General features: G+C 40.3%; 1 protein-coding gene across 1 annotated transcript in view; it reads right to left on the bottom strand.

Annotated features, from left to right (window-relative positions):
* Positions 1-22,040, bottom strand: part of SLC39A12 (solute carrier family 39 member 12) — an 83,988-nt gene that overhangs the window by 14,608 nt on the left and 47,340 nt on the right. The window contains exons 10-11 of the mRNA XM_049626902.1: positions 21,434-21,592; positions 19,213-19,400 (exon numbers count right to left, since the gene is read on the bottom strand). Of these exons, the coding sequence (XP_049482859.1) occupies positions 19,213-19,400; positions 21,434-21,592 (347 nt within the window). The remainder of the gene's footprint in view (positions 1-19,212; positions 19,401-21,433; positions 21,593-22,040) is intronic.

Genomic DNA, 22,040 nt, shown 5'->3' with positions numbered 1-22,040 from the left:
TTGATGAGGTCCCAATAGTTCATTTTCGCTTTTAATTCCCTTGCCTTTGGAGATGTGTCAAGTAAGAAATTGCTGCAGCTGAGGTCAGAGAGGTTTTTTCCTGCTTTTTCCTCTAGGGTTTTGATGGTTTCCTGTCTCACATTCAGATCTTTCATCCATTTTGAGTTTATTTTTGTGAATGGTGTAAGAAAGTGGTCTAGTTTCATTCTTCTGCATGTTGCTGTCCAGTTCTCCCAGCACCATTTGTTAAAGAGACTGTCTTTTTTGGGGGTGTCTGGGTGGCGCAGTTGGTTAAGCATCCGACTTCAGCCAGGTCACGATCTCGCGGTCCGTGAGTTCGAGCCCCGTGTCAGGCTCTGGGCTGATGGCTTGGAGCCTGGAGCCTGCTTCCGATTCTGTGTCTCCCTCTCTCTCTGCCCCTCCCCCGTTCATGCTCTGTCTCTCTCTGTCCCAAAAATAAATAAAAAACGTTGAAAAAAAAAATTAAAAAAAAAAAAAGAGACTGTCTTTTTCCCATTGGATATTCTTTCCTGCTTTGTCAAAGATTAGTTGGCCATACTTTTGTGGGTCCAAGTCTGGAGTCTCTATTCTATTCCATTGGTCTATGTGTCTGTTTTTGTGCCAATACCATGCTGTCTTGATGATGACAGCTTTGTAGTAGAGGCTAAAGTCTGGGATTGTGATGCCTCCTGCTTTGGTCTTCTTCCTCAAAATTACTTTGGCTATTCGGGGTCTTTTGTGGTTTCATACAAATTTTAGGATTGCTTGTTCTAGCTTTGAGAAGAATGCTCATGAAATATTGATTGGGATTGCATTGAGTGTTTAGATAGCTTTGGGTAGTATTGACATTTTGACAATATTTATTCTTCCAACCCATAAGCATGGAATGTTTTTCCATTTCTTTATATCTTCTTCAATTTCCTTAATAAGCTTTCTATAGTTTTCAGCATACAGATCTTTTACATCTTTGGTTAGGTTTATTCCTAGGTATTTTATGATTCTTGGTGCAATTGTGAATGGGATCAGTTTCTTTATTTGTCTTTCTGTTGCTTCATTATTAGTGTATAAGAATGCAACTGATTTCTGTACATTGATTTTGTATCCTGCGACTTTGCTGAATTCATGTATCATTTCTATCAGAGTATTGGTGGAGTCTATTGGGTTTTTCTTGTATAGTATTGTGTCATCTGCCAAAAGTGAAAGCTTAACTTCATCTTTGCCAATTTTGATGCCTTTGATTTCCTTTTGTTGTCTGATTGCTAGAACTTCCAACACTATGTTAAACAACAGTGGTGAGAGTGGACATCCCTGTCGTGTTCCTGATCTCAGGGGGAAAGCTCTCAGTTTTTCCCCATTGAGGGTGATATTAGCTGTGGGCTTTTCATAAATGGCTTTTATGACGTTTAAATATGTTCCTTTTATCCCAACTTTCTCAAGGGTTTTTATTAAGAAAGGATGTTGAATTTTGTCAAATGCTTTTTCTGCATCGATTGACAGGATCATATGGTACTTATCTTTTCTTTTATTAATCTGATGTATCACATTGATTGATTTGTGAATGTTGAACCAGCCCTGCATCCCAGGAATGAATCCCACTTGATCATGGTGAATAATTCTTTTTATATGCTGTTGAGTTCGATTTGCTAGTAGCTTTTGAAAATTTTTGCATCCATATTCATCAGGGATATTAGCCTATAGTTCTCTTTTTTTGCTGGATCTCTGTCTGGTTTGGAAATCAAAGTAATGCTGGCTTCATAGAATGAGTCTGGAAGTTTTCCTTCCCTTTCTATTTTTTGGAACATCTTTAGAAGGATAGGTGTTATCTCTGCTTTAAATGTTTGGTAGAATTCCCCAGGGAAGCCATCTGGTGCCGGACTCTTATTTGTTGGCAGATTTTTGATAACTGGTTCAATTTCTTCGCGGGTTATGGGTCTGTTCGAATTTTCTATTTCTTCCTGTTTGAGTTTTGGAAGTGTGTGGGTGCTTAGGAATTTGTCCATTTCTTCCAGGTTGTCCAGTTTGTTGGCATATAATTTTTCATAGTATTCCCTGATAATTGCTTGTATCTCTGAGGGATTGGTTGTAATAATTACATATTCATTCATGATTTTATCTATGTGGGTCATCTCCCTTTTCTTTTTGAGAAGCCTGGCTAGAGGTTTATCAGTTTTGTTTATTTTTTCAAAAAGCCAATTCTTGGTTTCATTGATCTGCTCTACTGTTTTTTTAGATTCTATGTTGTTTATTTCTGCTCTGATCTTATTATTTCTCTTCTTCTGCTGGGTTTTGGGTGTCTTTGCTGTTCTGCTTCTATTTCCTTTGGGTGTGCTGTTAGATTTTGTAGTTGGGATTTTTCTTGTTTCTTGAGATAGGCATGGATTGCAATGTATTTTCCTCTGAGGACTGCCTTCCCTGCATCCCAAAGTGTTTGGATTGTTGTATTTTCATCTTCATTTGTTTCCATATATTTTTAAATTTCTTCTCTAATTGCCTGGCTGACCCATTCATTCTTTAGTAGGGTGTTCTTTAATCTCCATGCTTTTGGAGATCTTCCAGACTTTTTCCTGTGATTGATTTCAAGTTTCATAGCATTGTGGTCTGAAAGTGTGCATGGTATGATCTCAATTCTTTTATACTTATGAAGGGCTGTTTCATGACCCAGTATGTGATCTATCTTGGAGAATGTTCCATGTGCACTCGAGAAGAAAGTACATTCTGTTGCTTTGGGATGCAGAGTTCTAAATATATCTGTCAAGTCCATCTGATCCAATGTATCATTCAGGGCCCTTGTTTCTTTATTGATCCTGTATCTAGATGATCTATCCATTGTTGTAGGTGGGGTGTTAAAGTCCCCTGCAATTACCACATTCTTATCAATAAGGTTGCTTATGTTTATGCTTATTGTTTTATATATTTGGGGCTCCTGTATTCAGTGCATAGACATTTATAATTGTTAGCTCTTCCTTATGGATAGACCCTGTAATTATTATATGATGCCCTTCTTCATCTCTTGTTACAGCCTTTAATTTAAAGTCTAGTTTGTCTGATATAAGTATGGCTACTCCAGCTTTCTTTTGACTTCCAGTAGCATGATAGATAGTTCTCCATCCCCTCACTTTCAATCTGAAGGTGTCCTCAGGTCTAAAATGCGTCTCTTGTAGACAGCAAATAGATGGGTATTTTTTTTCTACCCATTCTGATACCCTATGTCTTTTGGTTGGAGCATTTATTCCATTTACATTCAGTGCTATTATTGAGAGATATGGGTTTAGAGTCATTGTGATGTCTGTAGGTTTCATGCTTGTAGTGATGTCTCTGGTACTTTGTGGTCCTTGCAACAGTTTACTCACAGAGTCCCCCTTAGGATCTCTTGTAGGGCTGGTTTAGTGGTGATGAATTCCTTCAGTTTTTGTTTGTTTGGGAAAACCCTTATCTCTCCTTCTATTCTGAATGACAGTCTTGCAGGATAAGGATTCTTGGCTGCATATTTTTTTCTGTTCATCACATTGAAGATTTCCTGCCATTCCTTTCTGGTCTGCCAAGTTTCAGTAGATAGGTCTGCTACTACCCTTATATGTCTACCTTTGTATGTTAGGGCCATTTATCCCTAGCTGCTTTCAGAATTCTCTCTTTATCCTTGTATTCTGCCAGTTTCACTATGATACGTCTTGCAGAAGATCGATTCAAGTTACGTCTGAAAGGAGTTCTCTATGCCTCTTGGATGTCAATGCCTGTTTCCTTCCCCAGATCAGGGAAGGTCTCAGCTATGATTTGTTCAAGTACACCTTCAGCCCCTTTCTCTCTCTCTTCTTCTGGAATTCCTATGATACCAATAATGTTCTGTTTGATTGCATCACTTAGTTCTCTAATTCTCCCCTCACACTCCTGGAATTTTTTATCTCTCTTTTTCTCAGCTTCCTCTTTTTCCATAATTTTATCTTCTAATTCACGTATTTTCTCCTCTGCCTCTTCAATCTGTGCTATGGCTGCCTCCATTTTATTTTGCACCTCATTAATAGCATTTTTTAATCATCATGACTAATTTTTAGCTCCTTGATCTCTGTAGCAATAGATTCTCTGCTGTCCTCTATGCTTTTTTCAAGCCCAGCCATTAATTTTATGACTATTATTCTAAATTCTTGTTCAATTATATTGCTTAAATTGGTTTTGATCAATTCGTTAGCTGTTGCTACTCCCTGGAGTTTCTTTGAGGAGAATTCTTCTGTTTTGTCATTTTGGGTAGTGCCTGTGGTAACTTCAAACTGCAGGGCACTTCCTCTGTGCTATCCAGAGAAACTTGTGTTGGTGGGCAGGGTTGCAGTCAGACCCGATATCTGCCCCCAGATATCGCTGGGCCCACAGTCAGACTGGTGTGTACCTTATCTTCTCCTCTCCCAGGGGCAGGACTCACTGTGGAGTGGTATGGCCCCTGTCTGGGCTGCTTGCACACTGCCAGGCTTGTGGTGCTGTGTCGATGGGATCTGGCCAAGGGCGTATTAGATGGGGTCAATCCGCAAGGTGCACAGGGTCAGGAGGGGCAGGCTTAGGTAGCTTTTTTGCTCTGAAGCACCAGGAGGGAGGCAGACCCGTCAGAGGGATGGATCCACAGAAGCACAGCGTTGGGCGTTTGCACGGTGCAAGCAAGTTTGGTGACGGGAACTGGTTCCCTTTGGAATTTTGGCTGCGGGGTGGGAGAGGGAGATGGCACTTGCCAGTGCCTTTGTTCCCCTGCCGAGCTCTGTCCTTCCAGGGCTCAATAACTCTCCCTTCTGGCGTCCTCTCGCCCTCCCTGCTCTCCGAGAGCAGAGATGTTGACTTTTAAAATTCCAGATGTTAAGTCCTGCTGGCTGTCAGAACTCACGCAGTCTGGCCCCTCCGCTTTTGCAAGCCAGACCTCGGGGGGCTCTGCCTTGCCAGGCAGGCTGCCCCTCCACCACCCTGGCTCCCTCCCACTAGTCTGTGGAGTGCACACCGCCTCTCCACCCTTCCTACCCTCTTCCGTGGGCCTCTTGTCTACACTTGGCTCCAGAGAGTCCATTCTGCTAGTCTTCCAGTGGTTTTCTGGGTTATTTAGGCCAATGTGGGTGGAACCTAAGCGATCAGCAGGACAAGATGAGCCAGCGTCCTCCTACGCCGCCATCTTCCCCTGTACCCTCAGTTTACTATGGTTCTTAATGACACCCGAAAGTTCGGCCAGTGTTTGTAAAACCTAGCACACAGTCTATATGCTCCTTTACCCATGAGCTGTCTCCAAGACAATTTTCTGAAGAAGTCATCCATGAGATCACAACTTGCTGAAAAATTGATACATTAGAAACACTGTTGGTCTTTATAAACCCAATACATAGGTGGACTAAGTTTTGTCTTTCTTCTCTCATCTGTTGAGTGATCAATATACTTGTTTTAGTAAGTATTCAACCACAGAAACAGTCACATGACCTTTTTGGTTTTCTTCTGGACTGGTGACAATATGAAGCCACACATAGGCTGGGTCTTCACAGCAGTGATTTTTTCACACATTCAATTAACTTTAGATGAACTGAATTGTAAACAACCTATGTTAGCCTTAATAAGTAAACAAGACTGTATCTTGCACTCACTGTCACAGACTACATAAATCTACCAGGGAAGTTGGTCTAGTAAATGAAAGATCACAAAAGGATCAAATTTGTCATACATTGTTCATTAAGGATTTAAGAAAACATCATCCCTTCTAACTTTAAGGAAATACAGAGATTTCTTTTATTTACTTGTTCTCATGAATGCATGTTTATCTATTCGTATAACTTAAAATTAAAGAAGAAGAGGGAAAAAGTGGATAAAATTGAGTCAGATTTCTGTTTTGAGTGAGTTAAAAAAACAAAAGAAGACAAATGACCTCATGTGATTAATGATGGAATCCTTTTGACTTGTAAATGTCTTTAACCTAAACAATTATATTCACTAAAGTGCTACATTTTTTAAAAAAATACTGCTTACAAAACATGTCCTGATAAATAAAAATTTGTTACCCAGTACCAATATCTTTTTTTTACTTTTGAGATGTTAAAATATATTTAAAATTTAGCAATTGTATGATACAAAATCAACACAAAAATCTGCTGTGTTTCTGTACACAAATAATGAACACTCTGAAAAGGAAGGATATTAAGAAAACAATTCCAGGAGCGCCTGGGTGGCTCAGTCAGTTAGGTTTCTGACTTCAGCTCAGGTCATGATCTCATGGTCCTTGGGTTCGAGCCCTGCATCGGGCTCCGTGCTGACAGCTCAGAGCCTGGAGCCTACTTTGGATTCTAGGTCTCCCTCTCTCTGCCCCTCTCCTGCTTGGGTTCTGTCTCTCATGCTCTCAAAAATAAGTAAACATAAAAAAAAATTTTTTTTTAAATAAAACAATTCCACCTGCAATATATCACCAAAAATAATAAAATACTTTGGAATAAACTTCACCAAGAAGACACAAATAAAGGGAAAGATGTCCTATGTTCATGGATTGGAAGACTTAATATTGCTTAGATATCAATACCAGGTAAAGTGATCTACAGATTTAATGCAATTCCTATTAAAATCTTTATGATTTTTTTATAGAAATAGAAAATCTATCTTAAAACTCATATAAAATCTCAAGAGACCCTGAATAGTCAAAACAATCTTGAAAAAGAACAAAGTTGGAGGCCTCACACTTTCTGATGTCAAAATTAACTACAAAGCTACAATAATCAAGAGTCTGGTCCTGGCATAAAGACATACTATAGACCAATGGAATACAATAGAGAAACCAGAAATAAATTCTTGCATACATAGGCAATTTTGACAAGAGTGCCAAATCTATTCTTTCAGAACAGTCCTTTCAACATAAGGTATTGGGAAAATTGTGTATCCACATGCAAAAGAATGAAGTTGGACTCTAACCTTATACCCTATACCAAATGAACTCCAAACGGATAAAAGACCTAAATGTAAGACTGTAAATGTAAATGAATGTAAATTATGTATTAATGTATAATGTAAATGTAAATTACCAAAATGTAAAACTGTAAAACATTTAGGAGAAAACATAGTGAGAAATCTTCATGACAGTGGATTTGGCAATGATTTCTTGGGTATGTCTTTAAAAGCTCAGGCAAGAAAACAAAAGAAAACAACAGATTAAATTTGGGTTTACCAACATGTAAAACTTTTATGCATCAAAGGACATTATAAACAGAGTGAAAAGGTAATCCACGGAATGGGAGGAAACATCTGTAAGTCATTTATCTGATAAGGGATTGATATACAGAATATATAAAGAACTCCCACAACTCACACTCACACAAAAATCTAAACAGAATGATCCAAGGACTTTAATATGCATCTCTCCAAAGAAAATATACCAATGCTCAATAAGCACGTGAAAAGATGGTAAAGAACATCACTAAACATTCAGGAAATACAAACAAAAACAACAATGAGATACCACTTCACATCCATTAGGATTGTTATTTTCAAAATGACAGGCTATAACAAGTGTTGGTGATGATGCAGAGAAAGAGGGTGGGTAAAATGATGCAGCCACTATGGAAAACAAGTAATTGAAAATAGACACTCTATGATTCCGCAACTCTATTTTGGGATATATACATAAAAGAATTGAAAGCAGGGACTTCAAGATATATTTGTATACCCATGTTCACAGCAGCATTATTCACAATAGCCAAAAGGTGAAAGCCACTCAATGTCTACTGATGGATAACTGAATAAGCAAAGTGTTGTACAGACACAAATAGAATGTTATTCAGCATTAAAAAGGAAGGAAATTCTGACACATGCTGACACGGATCAACCTTGAAGACCTTATGCTAAGTAAAATCAAACAGTCACAAAAAGACAACTACTGTGTGATTCCACTTATATAAGGTACCTAGGGTAGTCAAATTCAGAGAGACAGAAGGTAAAAAGGTGATTGCCAGAGAGTAGGGGCCGGGACAGTGGGGAGTTAGTGCTTCATGAGTATGGAGCTTCAGTTTGGGAAGGTGAAAAAAGTTCTATAAATGGATAGTGGTGATGGACGCACAAGAATGTGAATATTCTTAATGTCATTAAGCTCTACACCTCAAATGGTTAAAAGAGTAAATTTCTTGTTTTGTATCTTTTACCATAATAAACACCACACATGCACAAACACACACACACATACTCCAAGCTCTGTTTTAACTCTAGCTTATTATAATAACACAATAAGCAGCATTTAATTACATCCAAGAACGTAGGTGATAGGAAGAGGGTCATTCACCGCCTGGTAAGGATTCATTATCATCACTTTGCAGTGAGAAACATGTATTATGTTTAGATCTCAAAGTCCTGGAGCATAGATGTTATGGATTGAATGTTTTCTTTCCCTCAAAATTTGTATGTTGAAACCCTATGCCCCAGTGTGATGGTATTAGGAACTGGCACCTTAGATGAGGTCATGGGAACAAAGCCATTTGGGATGAGTGCCCTTATTAGAGTCCTGTTTTTAGAGTCTGAAGTGTGGCTTACTTTGAATTTCTTTGGGATTGTCAGCTATAACATGATGGAGGGAAGTCTAAGTTTCTTTTCCTTAAAGCAACCTGGCTGTTTCCTGGCTATAATTGGTTGGGGAAGATTGCCTATCCACAGAATGAGGTTTTCTCAACTACAAAATCTCAGGAGGGCTTGCTGGAGTTCTCCTTCTACAATGTTCTGGAGAATAAAAATTTTCTCTGGAGTATTTGCAGAGAAATCTCGTATCAATTCGTGCCTTTAACAGTCTCCTAAGACTTGATTCAGTAAAAGTTGGTGTGTGGTTTCAACCTAATCTATCCTTCTGTCTATTATATGTTTTCTCTTTTGTTGTTTTGAATTCATTTTCTTAGTCATTTCTTTGACAGCAATATAAAGGAGGAGGCTAGAAGTATGTTTTATTTTCTGGGCAGAAGACATGAACAGAGATTTTTCTAAAGAAGACATCAAGATGGCCAAGAGACACAGGAAAAGATCCTCAACATCACTGTCATCAGGGAAATGCAAATCAAAACCACAGTGAGGTATCACCTCATACCTGTCAGAATGGCCAAAATCAAAAACGCAAGAAACAACAAGTGTTGGTGATGGGAAGAAAAAGGAACCTTCATGCACTGTTGGTGGGAATGTAAACTGGTACAGTCCCTATGGAAAACAGTATGGAAGTTCCTCAAAAAACTAAAAATAGAATTACCATATGATCCAGTATCCCACTACTGGGTATTTATCCAAAGAACACCCCTGTGTTTATTGCAGCACGATAAACAATAGCCAAACTATGGAAGCAACCCATCGATTGATAGATGAATGGGTAAAGAAGAGGTGGAATATCACTGGATATCAATGGAATATCACTCAGCCGCAAAAAATAATGAAATCTTGCCATTTGCAATAACATGGGTGGATCCTAGAGGGTATATGCTGGTAGAAATAAATCAGAGACAAATACCACAGGGTTTTACTCACATGTGGCATTTAAGACACAAAACAAATGAACGCAAAAAAGAGACAACCAAAAAACCAGACTCTTAAACAGAGAGAGCGAATGATGGTTCCCCGGGGGGAGGTGGGTGAGGGGATGGGGGAAATAGGTGGTGGGGATTAAGTGCACTTGTTGTGATGAATGCTGGGTGATGTATGGAGTTGTTGAATCACCATATTGTACACCTGAAACTAATATAACACTGTGTGCTAATTGTACTGGAATTTTAAAAAAATTCCAGGGGGTAAAAGCAGTGGCCAGAATAACAATATTGTCTTGAAATAAAATCCCCAAGTTCTATAGGACAAAAATAAGAGAAGAGCATTCTATTTTAGCACCATATTTGATTATGAACAGTAACATCCTCAACACAGATTACTGTGCTGACTCAACGATACCTTAACATTGGGAGATTTGTTCTCACTGACACAAATTCTGCTTTGAATGCAGGTCTTTTGAAATTAGCAGCTCTGTTCACAAAACAACTTAATACCGTAGTTGTAATTTTCCTCTGCAAGCAAGAAAGTAAGGACCACAGTCCTCCATGTATCTGGGATCACCAAAGTGAAGGTACCAGAGAGGAGGTCTATCCGAAGGTCATTATTTTTTAAATTCAGCATTAGATATTTTACTTAAATATTTAAATACAGGTATTATAGGCTTCTAATTTCCCAATCTAATCGTCCCAAGGGAATTTATGAAGCAGTTTGCATTGGAAAACAAATGAAAATTTCCTCTTGAAAATTGAGCTGTAGAGCAAAGGCTTCATCGTTGTCACACATGATTCAGAGAGACAAAGATGTTACCTGTTTCTAACTTGTCTCTGACAATTCACTGCTTCATTTATTCCTTAGGGGGATGATTCAGTTAGACTAATTCTTAATTATATAGCCCAGGAAAGAGAGTCATTAGTCATCTTTAGTATTTTCCTAAGAAATGGATTACTTTGGAAGATGTGGGTGCGCACAGGTGCATGGTTTGAGAGACTAGCTAGAAGAAAAAAAAATACAAGGAGCAGAAAAAGGCCAACATTTCTGGTGGTCACAGTTTAAAAATTGCAGAGCTCAACATTTATCAAAATTGGGTTTATTAATCATTTCCTCGGTAGAAAATACCTAAGTGCAGAGTTTGACTGATGTATAAAGGAAGAGAATAAAAGTCTTTCAAAATTGTTGGCAAGAATGATTCATACTTCTTGTTTTGGGGAAGAAATTGTGAATGTTAAATTATATTAATTTTGCTGCCTGACATGGTTTTTAAATGCTTGTCATTTTTCTCCCCCCAGAGAAAGAGTATTTTACATGTCAGTTGCATTCACTGATTTCAAGTGCAATATTTGTTGAAAGCAAGTATGTATATCAACGTTCTTTTATATGTCTTTCAAACAAAATATCCCCTTTCTATGGATGGATTTTGTTTAAAGGGCATGACACGTAGGTATTCTCAACCTTCAAAGAAACGATAGCTTAATAGTTTTCTTGGAGGGAGCAAGGACTCTTTTATCAGAACCAACTTGGTGATTTTCGATTACTGACTGAAGTGCATTGGACATAACTAGATTTCTCTGAGAAAGCAAGACCCCATCAAAATCAATAAATTGGAGGATAAAGAATAATGAAGAGGAAATAGGATCGGTATCCTAAAAGTGTAGGTTCGTTTTGGTTTAATTTTGTAGTCATGTGATTAAGGAAAGATGAGAAGCCTCACTAGAAAGGTGGCCGTTTTGTCAGTCAACTTATGTTCTTTTCACCCTTTGTGAAAACTATTATGAAGCTGTTAAATCTACTGAGCTAAAATAAACGTAGAGAAGCCAATGGATGCTCATCGTCTGATGATCTATAATCCTGTTTATTGACTGGGTTTAATACGTAGATTTTATTTTTGTGTGTTTGGGTATATATTATATATATGTATATATATGTGTGTGTGTATGTGTGTGTGTGTGTGTGTATAGTTTTAAAAAATTTTTTTTAATGTTTATCTATTTTTTTGAGAGAGAGAGAAACAGAGTGTGAGCAGGGGAAGGGCAGAGAGAGAGAGAGACACAGAATCTGAAGCAGGCTCCAGGCTCCGAACTGTCAGCACAGAGCCCAATGCAGGGCCTGAACTCGTGATCTGTGAGATCATGATCTGAGCTGAAGTCGGATGCCTAACCGACTGAGCCACCCAGGTGCCGCATATGTATGTATGTATGCATGTGTGTGTGTGTGCTTGTGTGTGTATACATACATACATATACACCATACATATATACATATATATATACATATATATGTACACATATATACACATATATACATATATATGTGTATATATACATATATGTGTACATATATACATATATATACACATATATATGTGTATATATACGTATATATACACACATATATTTAAAGTTTATTTATTTGTTTTGAGACAGACAGAGACAGTGTGAATGGGGGAGGGGCGGAAAGAGGGAGAGAGCGAAACCCAAGCAGGCTCTGTGCTCCCAACACGGAGACCCAATATGGGGTTCAAACCCATAAAACCATGAGGTCGCGACCTGAATGGAAACCAAGTGTCCCACGCTTAATGGATTGAGCCACCCTGGCACCCCTTGGTATATTTTAAAAGCAGAGGATCTTGGGATAGCTGACTGGCTCAGTCGGTAGAACACGCGACTCTTAATTTGGGGATGGTGACTTTGAGGCCCACACTGGGCATGGAGCCTATTTTAAAAATTTTTCTTTTTCTTTTTTTTTTTTTTTAATTTTTTTTTTAACGTTTATTTATTTTTGAGACAGAGAGAGACAGAGCATGAACGGGGGAGGGTCAGAGAGAGAGGGAGACACAGAATCTGAAACAGGCTCCAGGCTCTGAGCAGTCAGCCCAGAGCCCGACGCGGGGCTCGAACTCACGGACCGTGAGATCGTGACCTGAGCCGAAGTCAGACGCTTAACCGACTGAGCCACCCAGGCGCCCCAAAATTTTTCTTTTTTAGAGTAGAGGATCTTAAGTTCAAAGGAGTCTTTGCCCTACCTTTCACATCTGGAAATTTGAAAATGTTTCAGGCAAAATCTGGCAGCCATATTGCTTCAGGGAGACATTCACAGAAGTGGGTAGATACGCAAGGTGCTCTAAGTGACTGCTCTTCATTCCTGGTGTTTCCTCCCCCATGGTTACGTAAGTGGAATCAAGATTGAAGGAACATGAATAATAATCTTGAACAGGAAGAGAAATTTGAAAAGAGCATCCCCTCTGGGCACCTGGGTGCCTTAGTCAGTCAAGCATCTGACTCTTGAATTCAGCTCCGGTCATGATCCCAGGGCCGTGGGATGGAGCCCCATCAGGCTCTGTGCTGATTGTGTAGCCTGCTTAAGATACTCTCTCTCTCTCTCTCTCTCTCAAGAAAAATAAAGAGAAAGAAAAAAGAAAAGAAAAGAAAAAAAAAGAGCAGCTGCTCAAGCAAACAAGCAAAAAGTGCAGAGGGGAGGGAAAGAGATCCAGAGAACTGTGTAGTTAGGGAGATTTGTAGCCGAGAGGGCTAGAGATAAGGTCTACACTCGACTGGTTGGTCTTGATGCGCATGGAGGGGGCACCTGACTTTGGTTTCATTTTGTTTGGGCATGAACTGGTGAATTCAGGGCTACCTTCTCTACTACCTACCTCTAGGAGCTACAGCTTGGATGCTATTAACGTATCGGTTCCTGGGCAGTTGTCCAGTTCTGCCAGTTCCAGGGACATGTCTCGTGACATCTGTGGTGATAGCCCCTTGGGGTTTCCATGGGCTTGCTGTTATGGAAACAGTTTTGCAGGATCTAAAACCTTAGGGAAAAAAAATGCTTCAAGGTCTGAAACCGGTTTCATATCCCAAATAAACCTCTCCTTGCCATGGTGCCTTATGTTCTCTAAAATGAGCTAATTTATGATTTAAAGAATAAGTCCTATTTATTAAAAGAAAGTCTCTTTTATCCAAACGGCTAAAAAAAAAAAAAAAAAGAATACTTCTGGGCTTGTCTTTTCCTTCTATTTGAGAAAATCTGTAAACTTTAGAGAAGGTGAATATGAGAAATCCTCTAGACCTTTTAGTTCTGAGAATTTTCTTAGAAGGAACTTTCAGTTCCCGAGCAGAACAAGAGAGTCCTACGTTGCTGCCTCTGTTCTCAAGAACATCTCAACCAAGGTTAGTGGCACAGGGATATATTAGTTTTCTCTGGCTGCTGTTAACAAATTACCACTAATCTGGTGATTTAAAATGATACATGTTTATTATCTTACAGTTGTATAGGTCAGAAATCTGGCACAGGTCTCATGGGGCTAAAATCAAGGTGTTGGTTCCTTCTGGAGGCTCCAGGGGAGAATCTGTTACCTTGTCTTTTCCAACTTCTAGAGGCACCTGGTATTCCTTGTTCCTTGGCTCCTGGCCCCCCTCCTCCAACTCCATACCCGGCAGATCCAAATCTTTCTGACCCTCCTTCCGCCATCACCTCTCTCTCTGACTGTAGCTGGGGAAGGTTTCCTACTTTTAAGGACTCTTGTGATTAAAATGTGACCACCCAGATCATCCAGGATAATCTCCCTGTCTCAAAGTCCTAAACCTTAATCACATCTGCAAAGTCTCTTTTGACATGTAAGATAACATATTCACAGGTACCCTAGAATAGGACAAGTATATCTTAGGGAGGAGGGCATTATATGTATAGAGGACAAATCTCATGAAATCTTTACAGCAAACATGGAAGTACCAAAAAAAAAAAAAAAAAAAAAACCAAAAAACCAAAAAACCAAAACAAAAAACAAAACAAACAACAACAACAACAACAACAACACAAATCAGTAGATCTGGTTATAAATACAATTTGGATAAAGTGAATAAATAAGATAAATGGACACTAACCTATTAATCCCAGGGATTGCTGACTACATCAGACATTTCTCTTATGTGACACTTCAAATACTCTGTCAAGACCCCACCACTTACTTTCTATAGCCAGGAGAAGACAAAAGGATGAAAAGAAATATCCTGTGCAAACAGTAAGCAGAAAAGCAGATGTGACTTTATTAACATCAGACAAAGGAGGCTGCAAGACAAAGAGTTTTATCAGAGGTAAAGAGAGGGAACTTTCAGCCTTATGATAAAAATATCAATTCCATCAGGAAGACAGGATAAACCTAAATACACATGCATGTAATAACAGAGCTTCAAATGCATAAAGCCAAACTGACAAAACCAAGAAAGAAATAGGCAAACCCCCATACCTAAGTCTATATTTTTAATGCCACTCCCTCATAATTAACACAAGTAGAGAAAAACAAATCAGTATGAATTTGAAAACATGAATAAAACCATCAACCAGCCTGACTTAACCGACATTCACAGAACTCTAATACCCAACAGCTGCCATACTTGTGTACCTTCCAAATGCATGTGAGGGCATTTACCAGGATAGACCACTGGGCCATACAACAAACCTCAAAGTATTTCAAAGAACTAAAATAATATAGAGTATATCTGACAATGAAGGAATTAAGTTAAAATCAATAACCAAAAGCTACTTCTACAAGTTACAGGTATTGAGAAATCAGGCACCATGCGTCTATATAACGTGCCAAATAAGAAAAAAGTTATGTGAGAAATTGAAAGACATTTCAAGGTGGTCAGTATTGAAAACACCACATATGAAAATATATGGGATCCAGCAAAGCAGTGCTTAGAGGAAAATGCATAGCTTTAAATGCTTAGATCTTCTAATCTAAGAGAAGAAAAGATTTAAAATCAACGATACACCATCCCATCTCACAAAGGAAGAAAATAAACAGAAAATTAATGCAAAGTGAATAGAAGGAAGGAAATCTTAGAGACAGCAGAGAGAAAATCAGGAGGCAATGGTAGACCATGACTGCTGGCTCTTCCATTGGTAGAATTTGTACTAGGGTTATGGCTACACAATGGAGGAACCCAGGCACATAGCCAGAAACTAGGAGTTTCCTGAAGCATCTCTTCATGCTTCCATGCCTGATGACGATGGTGAACAGGCAACCACAGGAAGCATGACCCAACTAGGATAAAGTAGACCCATCAGTGAAGATCTGGGCTGCCCTACCAGGAAAGAAATCTGGATCAGCCCAAGCGCTGCCTGAAGGCGAGGAGAACCAAGGTTGGGTGCTAGAAGACAGAGATGGTTGAATATCAAATAATTGCCACAAGACCAATGGGCGGGTGTCTGGGTGGTTCAGCCGGTTTAGCAACAAACTCTTGATTTTGGCTCAGGTCATGATCTCATGGTTCATGAGATTGAGCCCCACGTGGGGCTGTGTGCTGACAGCACAGAGCCTGCCTGGGAGTCTCTCTCTCCCTCTCTCTCCCTGCCTCCCAAACCACACCCCCTCCCCTGCCCCATTCACGTTCTGTCTCTCAAAATAAATACAAAAACATTAAAAAAAAAAAAAAAGACCAATAGGGTTTGAAGCTTATTCCGCTCTCTTGTATTAAGTCTCTATGGAGTTTTTGGCTGGCCTCCAACCCTGAAGGGACTTCTCATATTCTCTCATCTCTGGTGCTCAGCCACTGCTGCAGAGACCATTTCCAAGGAGGTGTTAGCAAGTTTTGCAGAGAAGCTTTGCTTTAGTCCAAACTGCATTTCTCTTTCTCCTGCCCTGGGCTTCTCTAGTGTTTTGGCCTGAGACCATCGCGGGAACTTCCCAGGTGCTCAAGCATGCATAGCCTGAAAGGGGTGTGTGTTGGGGGGGGGGGGATATATTTGTGGGTCTAGCTTTGAACAACGGGGACAGGAGTCCCCACAGAAGGTCCGCGGTGGTGGGTCCCCATAGTGGTGGTCACGTTAACAAAAACACATCAGTGTATTGACTTTTTGCCATTTTCTGCTTCACTCCACCTGCCCTTCATTCCTCTCCTGGGTTCACCTCCCAGGAGGTGAACTGCCATCACACACACATGCGTCTTTAGTCTCTGCTTGGGGCAAACCCAGCCTAGCACACTGATCTTTCTAAAGGAGCATGAATTTCCTCTGGCCGCCCAGGCCCGCATTCATTCTTAAATTTCTTTAGAAACCATTCAATGCCACCAAGAGTTAGTGTGCTTGGATGAGGCAATCCCACTTTGGAGAATTTAGGCTGGCAGATTTCCCTAGTGAAGAATTTCTGCTTTGCTGACTTCATTGCTAATGGCCCCATTTTTGCCCCTAGTTCTTTTTCTTCTGGGATTTGAAAGAACACGCCCAATTTCTTTGAAACAAACAAGCAAGGCAAAAATGTAGCTAATCTTTCCACATTAGCCCAACTGAGAAGGTGCCTGGTAAATTTCCAGCGTTTAGTAAATAACCAGTGTATGGAAGGATTCCCTCCCCCCTCCCCCCCCCCCCCCCCCCCCCCCCGCCCTTACCCTTTACTTACTGTTGGTTTTTTTCTTTCCTGTTTTACACAGTCTTGAAAACTTGTTTTCTTCCCTTTAAATGACAAAAGACTATTTTCTCTGGCACAGCCCCAGCTCACAGAAACAGTTAAAGTTGCTGCTATGTGAAAGAGTCCTATTTGTTTAGAAGTTACTCAAAAGGCCGTGAGAGCAGGCGACCTGGATTATAGCAAGTCGCCCCAGGAAACTCCAGAGTATTTTCTTTGCTGTCTTTTTGCCAGGATGCCGGTTTTCCCTTGGCCGATAGTAATTTGCAACAAGGTCAAGATTCATTCTAGTTGGAATCTCATAGGATATCTGCCACATTTCTTACAAGCAATCGCCTAACCTTACAAGACCAGGAGGAGAAACCCTAAGGGGAAATGATGTACCTAGCTTAGGGTTCTACGGGACAAATGGTTCTTGATAATGTCCTCAGGTCCATTTTGGGAGATCAGACTCTCAAACAAAGAGAAAGCATTAACTAGATAGATAGATTAACTAGATACGTATCCATCAGAGTTGAAGTGAGGTACAGACTTGGAAAAAAAAAAAAAGCAAACCGGAATAACTAAATAATACAGCAACTGCCCCCAACTCAGTCATAAAGGGAAAGGAAGTTAGAAGCAGAAAACTGACCGTCAGGAGATCCAAGAGTGAATTTCAGGACTGATATACAGGCATTTTACACAAAAAGTAGCTCACAACATTCAATGATGAGTGACAGTGTGCTTTTGAAGTCATCACTCAAGGCTAGCAACCCAGACTTCTCGAACTGGAAGGATCATAAGATTCTGTCATACTGACCACGGCTTGAGGATTGGGGTTCGGAAGAGGTGGGTTGAACTTGCCCCACAAGTCTGTCTTCATCATCAAGATTAGGAAATTCCCTGAGTATCATAAATTACATGTAAGAACGTTTCTAAACACGGAAGTACCCTTTGGTGTTGACCTCATCTCTCTGAATCTCATAAGAATTAAGAAAAACAACCAAAAAGTCAAACGTATTTAGACTGGGGTTTAAAATGGCTGTGTTCACTTGAAGAGTCCCCTTATCGAATTCTTCAAGATCGTTCGTTTTACTTTTCTGCTCCAGGATATAGGCCATCACATAATTTTACTTCCATTTGGATTGGCTTTGTATTGGTTTTCACTCTTAAGTATTTCTTTTACTCATGTATGTCATTTTTATTTGCATTATTCCAACACATAAGAAAGGATAGGTTCATTTTTTGGTTTTGTTTTGTTTTGTTTTTAAGTAGGCTTCATACTCGTTGCAAAGCCCTAACGCGGGGCCTGAACTCACAACCCTGAGATCAAGACCTGAGCTGAGATCAAGAGTTGGATGCTCAACTGATTAAGCCACCCAGGTGCCCCAAGATGGGATAGTATCATCCACCTTAATACGTTTAAGTCATAAAAAGTCCAGTAGAGGGTGACCTTAAAAAGTCTGGTTTATTTTGCAGTTTCCAGAAGCAAAACAGGGTGAAATTGCCAGCTGTAATTCCTTTATCAGATTTCTGAGGATGAAAAGTGATGAGTGAGTCACCGTTAGCATTAGTTAGCAAGGCCCTCTCGAAGAAATGTATGTTGCAATGTTGGAGACTCAACACTATAACCTTTCTCATTTCACCAGTCTGATAGCCCTTCAGTAATTAAAACTTAAATCATTATTTTTAAAAGTTACCATTGGTTGGGCACCTGGGTGGTTCAGGTGGTTGAGCACCTACTCTTGATTTCAGTTCAGGTCATGATCTCAGGGTCATGGGATTGAGCCTCAAGTTGGACTTCAGGCTGGGCATGGAACCTGCTTAAGATTCTCTCCCTCTGTCTCCCCTCTCCCTCACTCATGTGCTCTCTCTCTCCCTCTAAAAAACAAAACAACCCAAACTATAGTTGGTTAATTAAACCAAACAGCTCATTAATTAATGACAAATTCGGACGAACTGTTTTCCAATGTATAAACAAAATAGCCGGCTGTTTCACAGAACTTTCCATTTATCAGCTAGAAGGACAGGCCTCATACAGAGATGCAAAGCTAGAGCAGGATGAACTGATGATCACTTTTTGGCAGTTTTAAAGGTTTCGTTCATTCCACTTAAGTTCACTAAAAGGATGTCAATATTTTCTGTATCTCAAATTATGTTTCCTCTGCCTACAATTTACTTTCTTGGATTACACAGACTATCTCCTTAGCCTTTTATATTTTTAAACATATCCTTCTTCCCCTCTCCCCATCTATCCTTCCATTTTATGGCTTTGTCTCTGTTTTACATTTTCAGAGTTTAGACAAACAAAATAGAAAAGCCACAATTCTTACCATTTCCACCAAGGATAAATATAAGAACATCCCCGCAGTAACTGTTAAGATCCAGTTCTGCACACATGGGTCAGCTGATACGGAGAGACCAACGTATAGTCCTATGAAGGCAGTTAGAGCGCTTATAAAATTCATAAGGATGGCAATCTTAATGGGAAGTCCAGAGCTTAAGAGCACAGCAAAGTCTCCTGAAATTTAAGGGCACAAGAAAATATAATCATTATTTAACTGAGGATGCCTTTGGTAGAGGAATGTGCTATTGGGTTGTTCCAAATTTCAGCAACTGGGACCGATTTTACAAGTCAAGTTGACTGACCAGTTTAACAAAGCCCTTGCCTATAGTTCTCTGGGATTCGTAGCCTTCTCATTATACTATTAGGAAGTTACGTTTCCAGAGCTGTCTTCCTTTTCTGTTCCTGAAGACGGCATATACCAAGAGAACTGTGACGTATTCTTCGGTTCCCAATGCCCTGTGACATTTGCAAGATAAATGCAGAATAAAGCACTTGCTGTTCCAGGGTTTTTAAACCTTTTTGCCTGGAAACTTGCCAGGCTAAATCACGTTGTGTCGGCTTTTCTTATTTGCTTATGTAAGCACTGCTATGGAGAGAAAACTACTTAATAGGAGATTTAAAAATCATTGCCAAAGTTGGTCAGGAAAACAAATTTTTCCTTTAGAAAATGTTTTACTGCCTTGATGACTATAGAAACATGACCTTATTCTCTCCACACCTTTCCTCCCAAAGAAGAATCACCTTTAAAAAAAAATTTGTTTTAGCGTTTATTTATTATTGAGAGACACAGAGCATGAGCAGGGGAGGGGCTGAGAGATGGAGAGACACAGAATCTGAAACAGGCTCCAGGCTCTGAGCTGTCAGCACAGAGCCAGACGCGGGGCTTGAACTCACAAACCGTGAGATCATGGCCTGAGCCAAAGTCGGACGCTTAACTGACTGAGCCACCCAGGCGCCCCAGAAGAATCACCTTTTAATCTGAGAGCCTCCAGTTCTTAGTTTGAGAGATAGGGAAGAGGCTGAAAATTCAATGAATAGTCTGGGGACTCAGTTTCTTAGTTCCACGGCATAACTGGTCCTATGAACGGGTCTTAAACCGTCGTTGCTGGCCTGCCACAGACTGTCTCGCTCCTCTGTGGTTTTATTATATAGTGAGTGGGGCGCCTGGGTGGCTCAGTCGGTTAAGCATCTGACTTCAGCTCAGGTCATGATCTCCCGGTTCATAGGCTCGAGCCCCCTGTTGCCTCTGTGCTGACAACTCAGAACCTCGAGCCTGCTTCAGATTCTGTGTCTCCCTCTCTCTCTGCCCCTCCCTCACTCGCACCCTGTCTCTCTCTCAAAAATAAACCACCACTAAAAAAATAACAGTGAAAAGCAGGACCATGCTATATGGCACCCAGACCAGGGACATTTTAGTGGATTCAGGAAGGGCCTTGGATAAACTGCTCTAAGAAGGACCGGTGACAGAATTACGGGCAGTAGACACTGAACACCAGAGGTCCCGGTGGCCCAAGGGGACAATGTAGACCCGGAAATGGGGGCAGCGAGACAGGCAAGGGCCCCCTCTCTAGGGCACATGTGTGCCGGGGTCAGCCTCTGCTCTTTCTGGGCCTGTTTCCGAAACCTCTGTTCTGTCTCTTCTTGCTTCCTGGGAGGCAGAATTTGAATTACGGGGCTATTAAGATTATCCAGAAAAAGAGCCTCATGTGCCTCTGCCACCATACGCTTGTCATTTCAATTTTATGCTTGGCCTTAGACATTTTATATAAATCAAGTTGATGAAACCACGGTTTGGCCTTAATTTAAATGTTATTTTATCTCATTGGCCTGTTTGCTGACGTAATGGGTAAAGTTCCCCTCGTAATGTTTTTCCCACATTTAATACGCAGATTTTAAAGCCTTTGCCAAGGCCTTTAGCGGCGAGGTTTCTCTGAGTGACTTTCTCCCATATAGAACTCTCCAGAATCCAAAAAGAGTGACTTATGACCCTGGGAAACATCATAAAGAGTCTAGCTGAATTTTCTCCCAAGGTACAGCATTTTTTTTTTTTTTTTTGAGTTGTGCTATTCTTACCGTTTAAATAGATTATGAACGGAAAGTATTCATCTTTCAATGGTGTGCTGGAAAGACACCTCCAGGCCATAGCTAGAAATAACACTACGGCGTTCTCAACAAGCAGGAAACAGGGCCCCTACTATGTGACTTACCCATTTCATGTGGAATTTCATGACACAAGATGGCGAGTGTTGTGGTGGCTCCCGACTCAGATGAAGATGAGAAGGCAGCTCCTATCACGAGGCCATCTGCAAAATTATGCAGGCTGTCCCCAACCAGTATCATGATTGCTAACAAGCTAATGGTTTTGCCTAAAGGACCAAACAAAGGTGTGAGAAAGCATTCACAGGGCACTAGATATTTCATGGAACCCTTCACACACGACCACCTTTCCCTTCCATCCTGTCGTTCTTAGTACGTGTGCTGTCGAAGCGAGCACAACCCTTGACATTCTTAGACTGCCTCGAATTAAGCGGCCCCACTTTCTTTCCGCGTTCCAAATAAGTCAGGACTGGAGATGCCAATCTGGTAAGGGACACATGTGGCTGCGCGGCTATTGTTTTTCTAACAGATCTGACTAGTCGTGAGATAAATTAGGCCCTGGCATTCACGATTCTCTCACCTTGTTCAGCTAACCCCAAAGAAAAAGAAAAAGAAAAATGTTGCTATAACCTTCCCACATCCCACCAATGACCTTCCCACGTGCGTCTTCTGCAAAGCACTTTAAAATAATTTAAGACCCTCCTTGCAGAATGTCAT

Source organism: Panthera uncia, chromosome B4, assembly GCF_023721935.1.
Source record: "Panthera uncia isolate 11264 chromosome B4, Puncia_PCG_1.0, whole genome shotgun sequence".
Classification (NCBI taxonomy): domain Eukaryota; kingdom Metazoa; phylum Chordata; class Mammalia; order Carnivora; family Felidae; genus Panthera; species Panthera uncia.
This window is presented reverse-complemented; position numbering and strand designations above follow the sequence as displayed.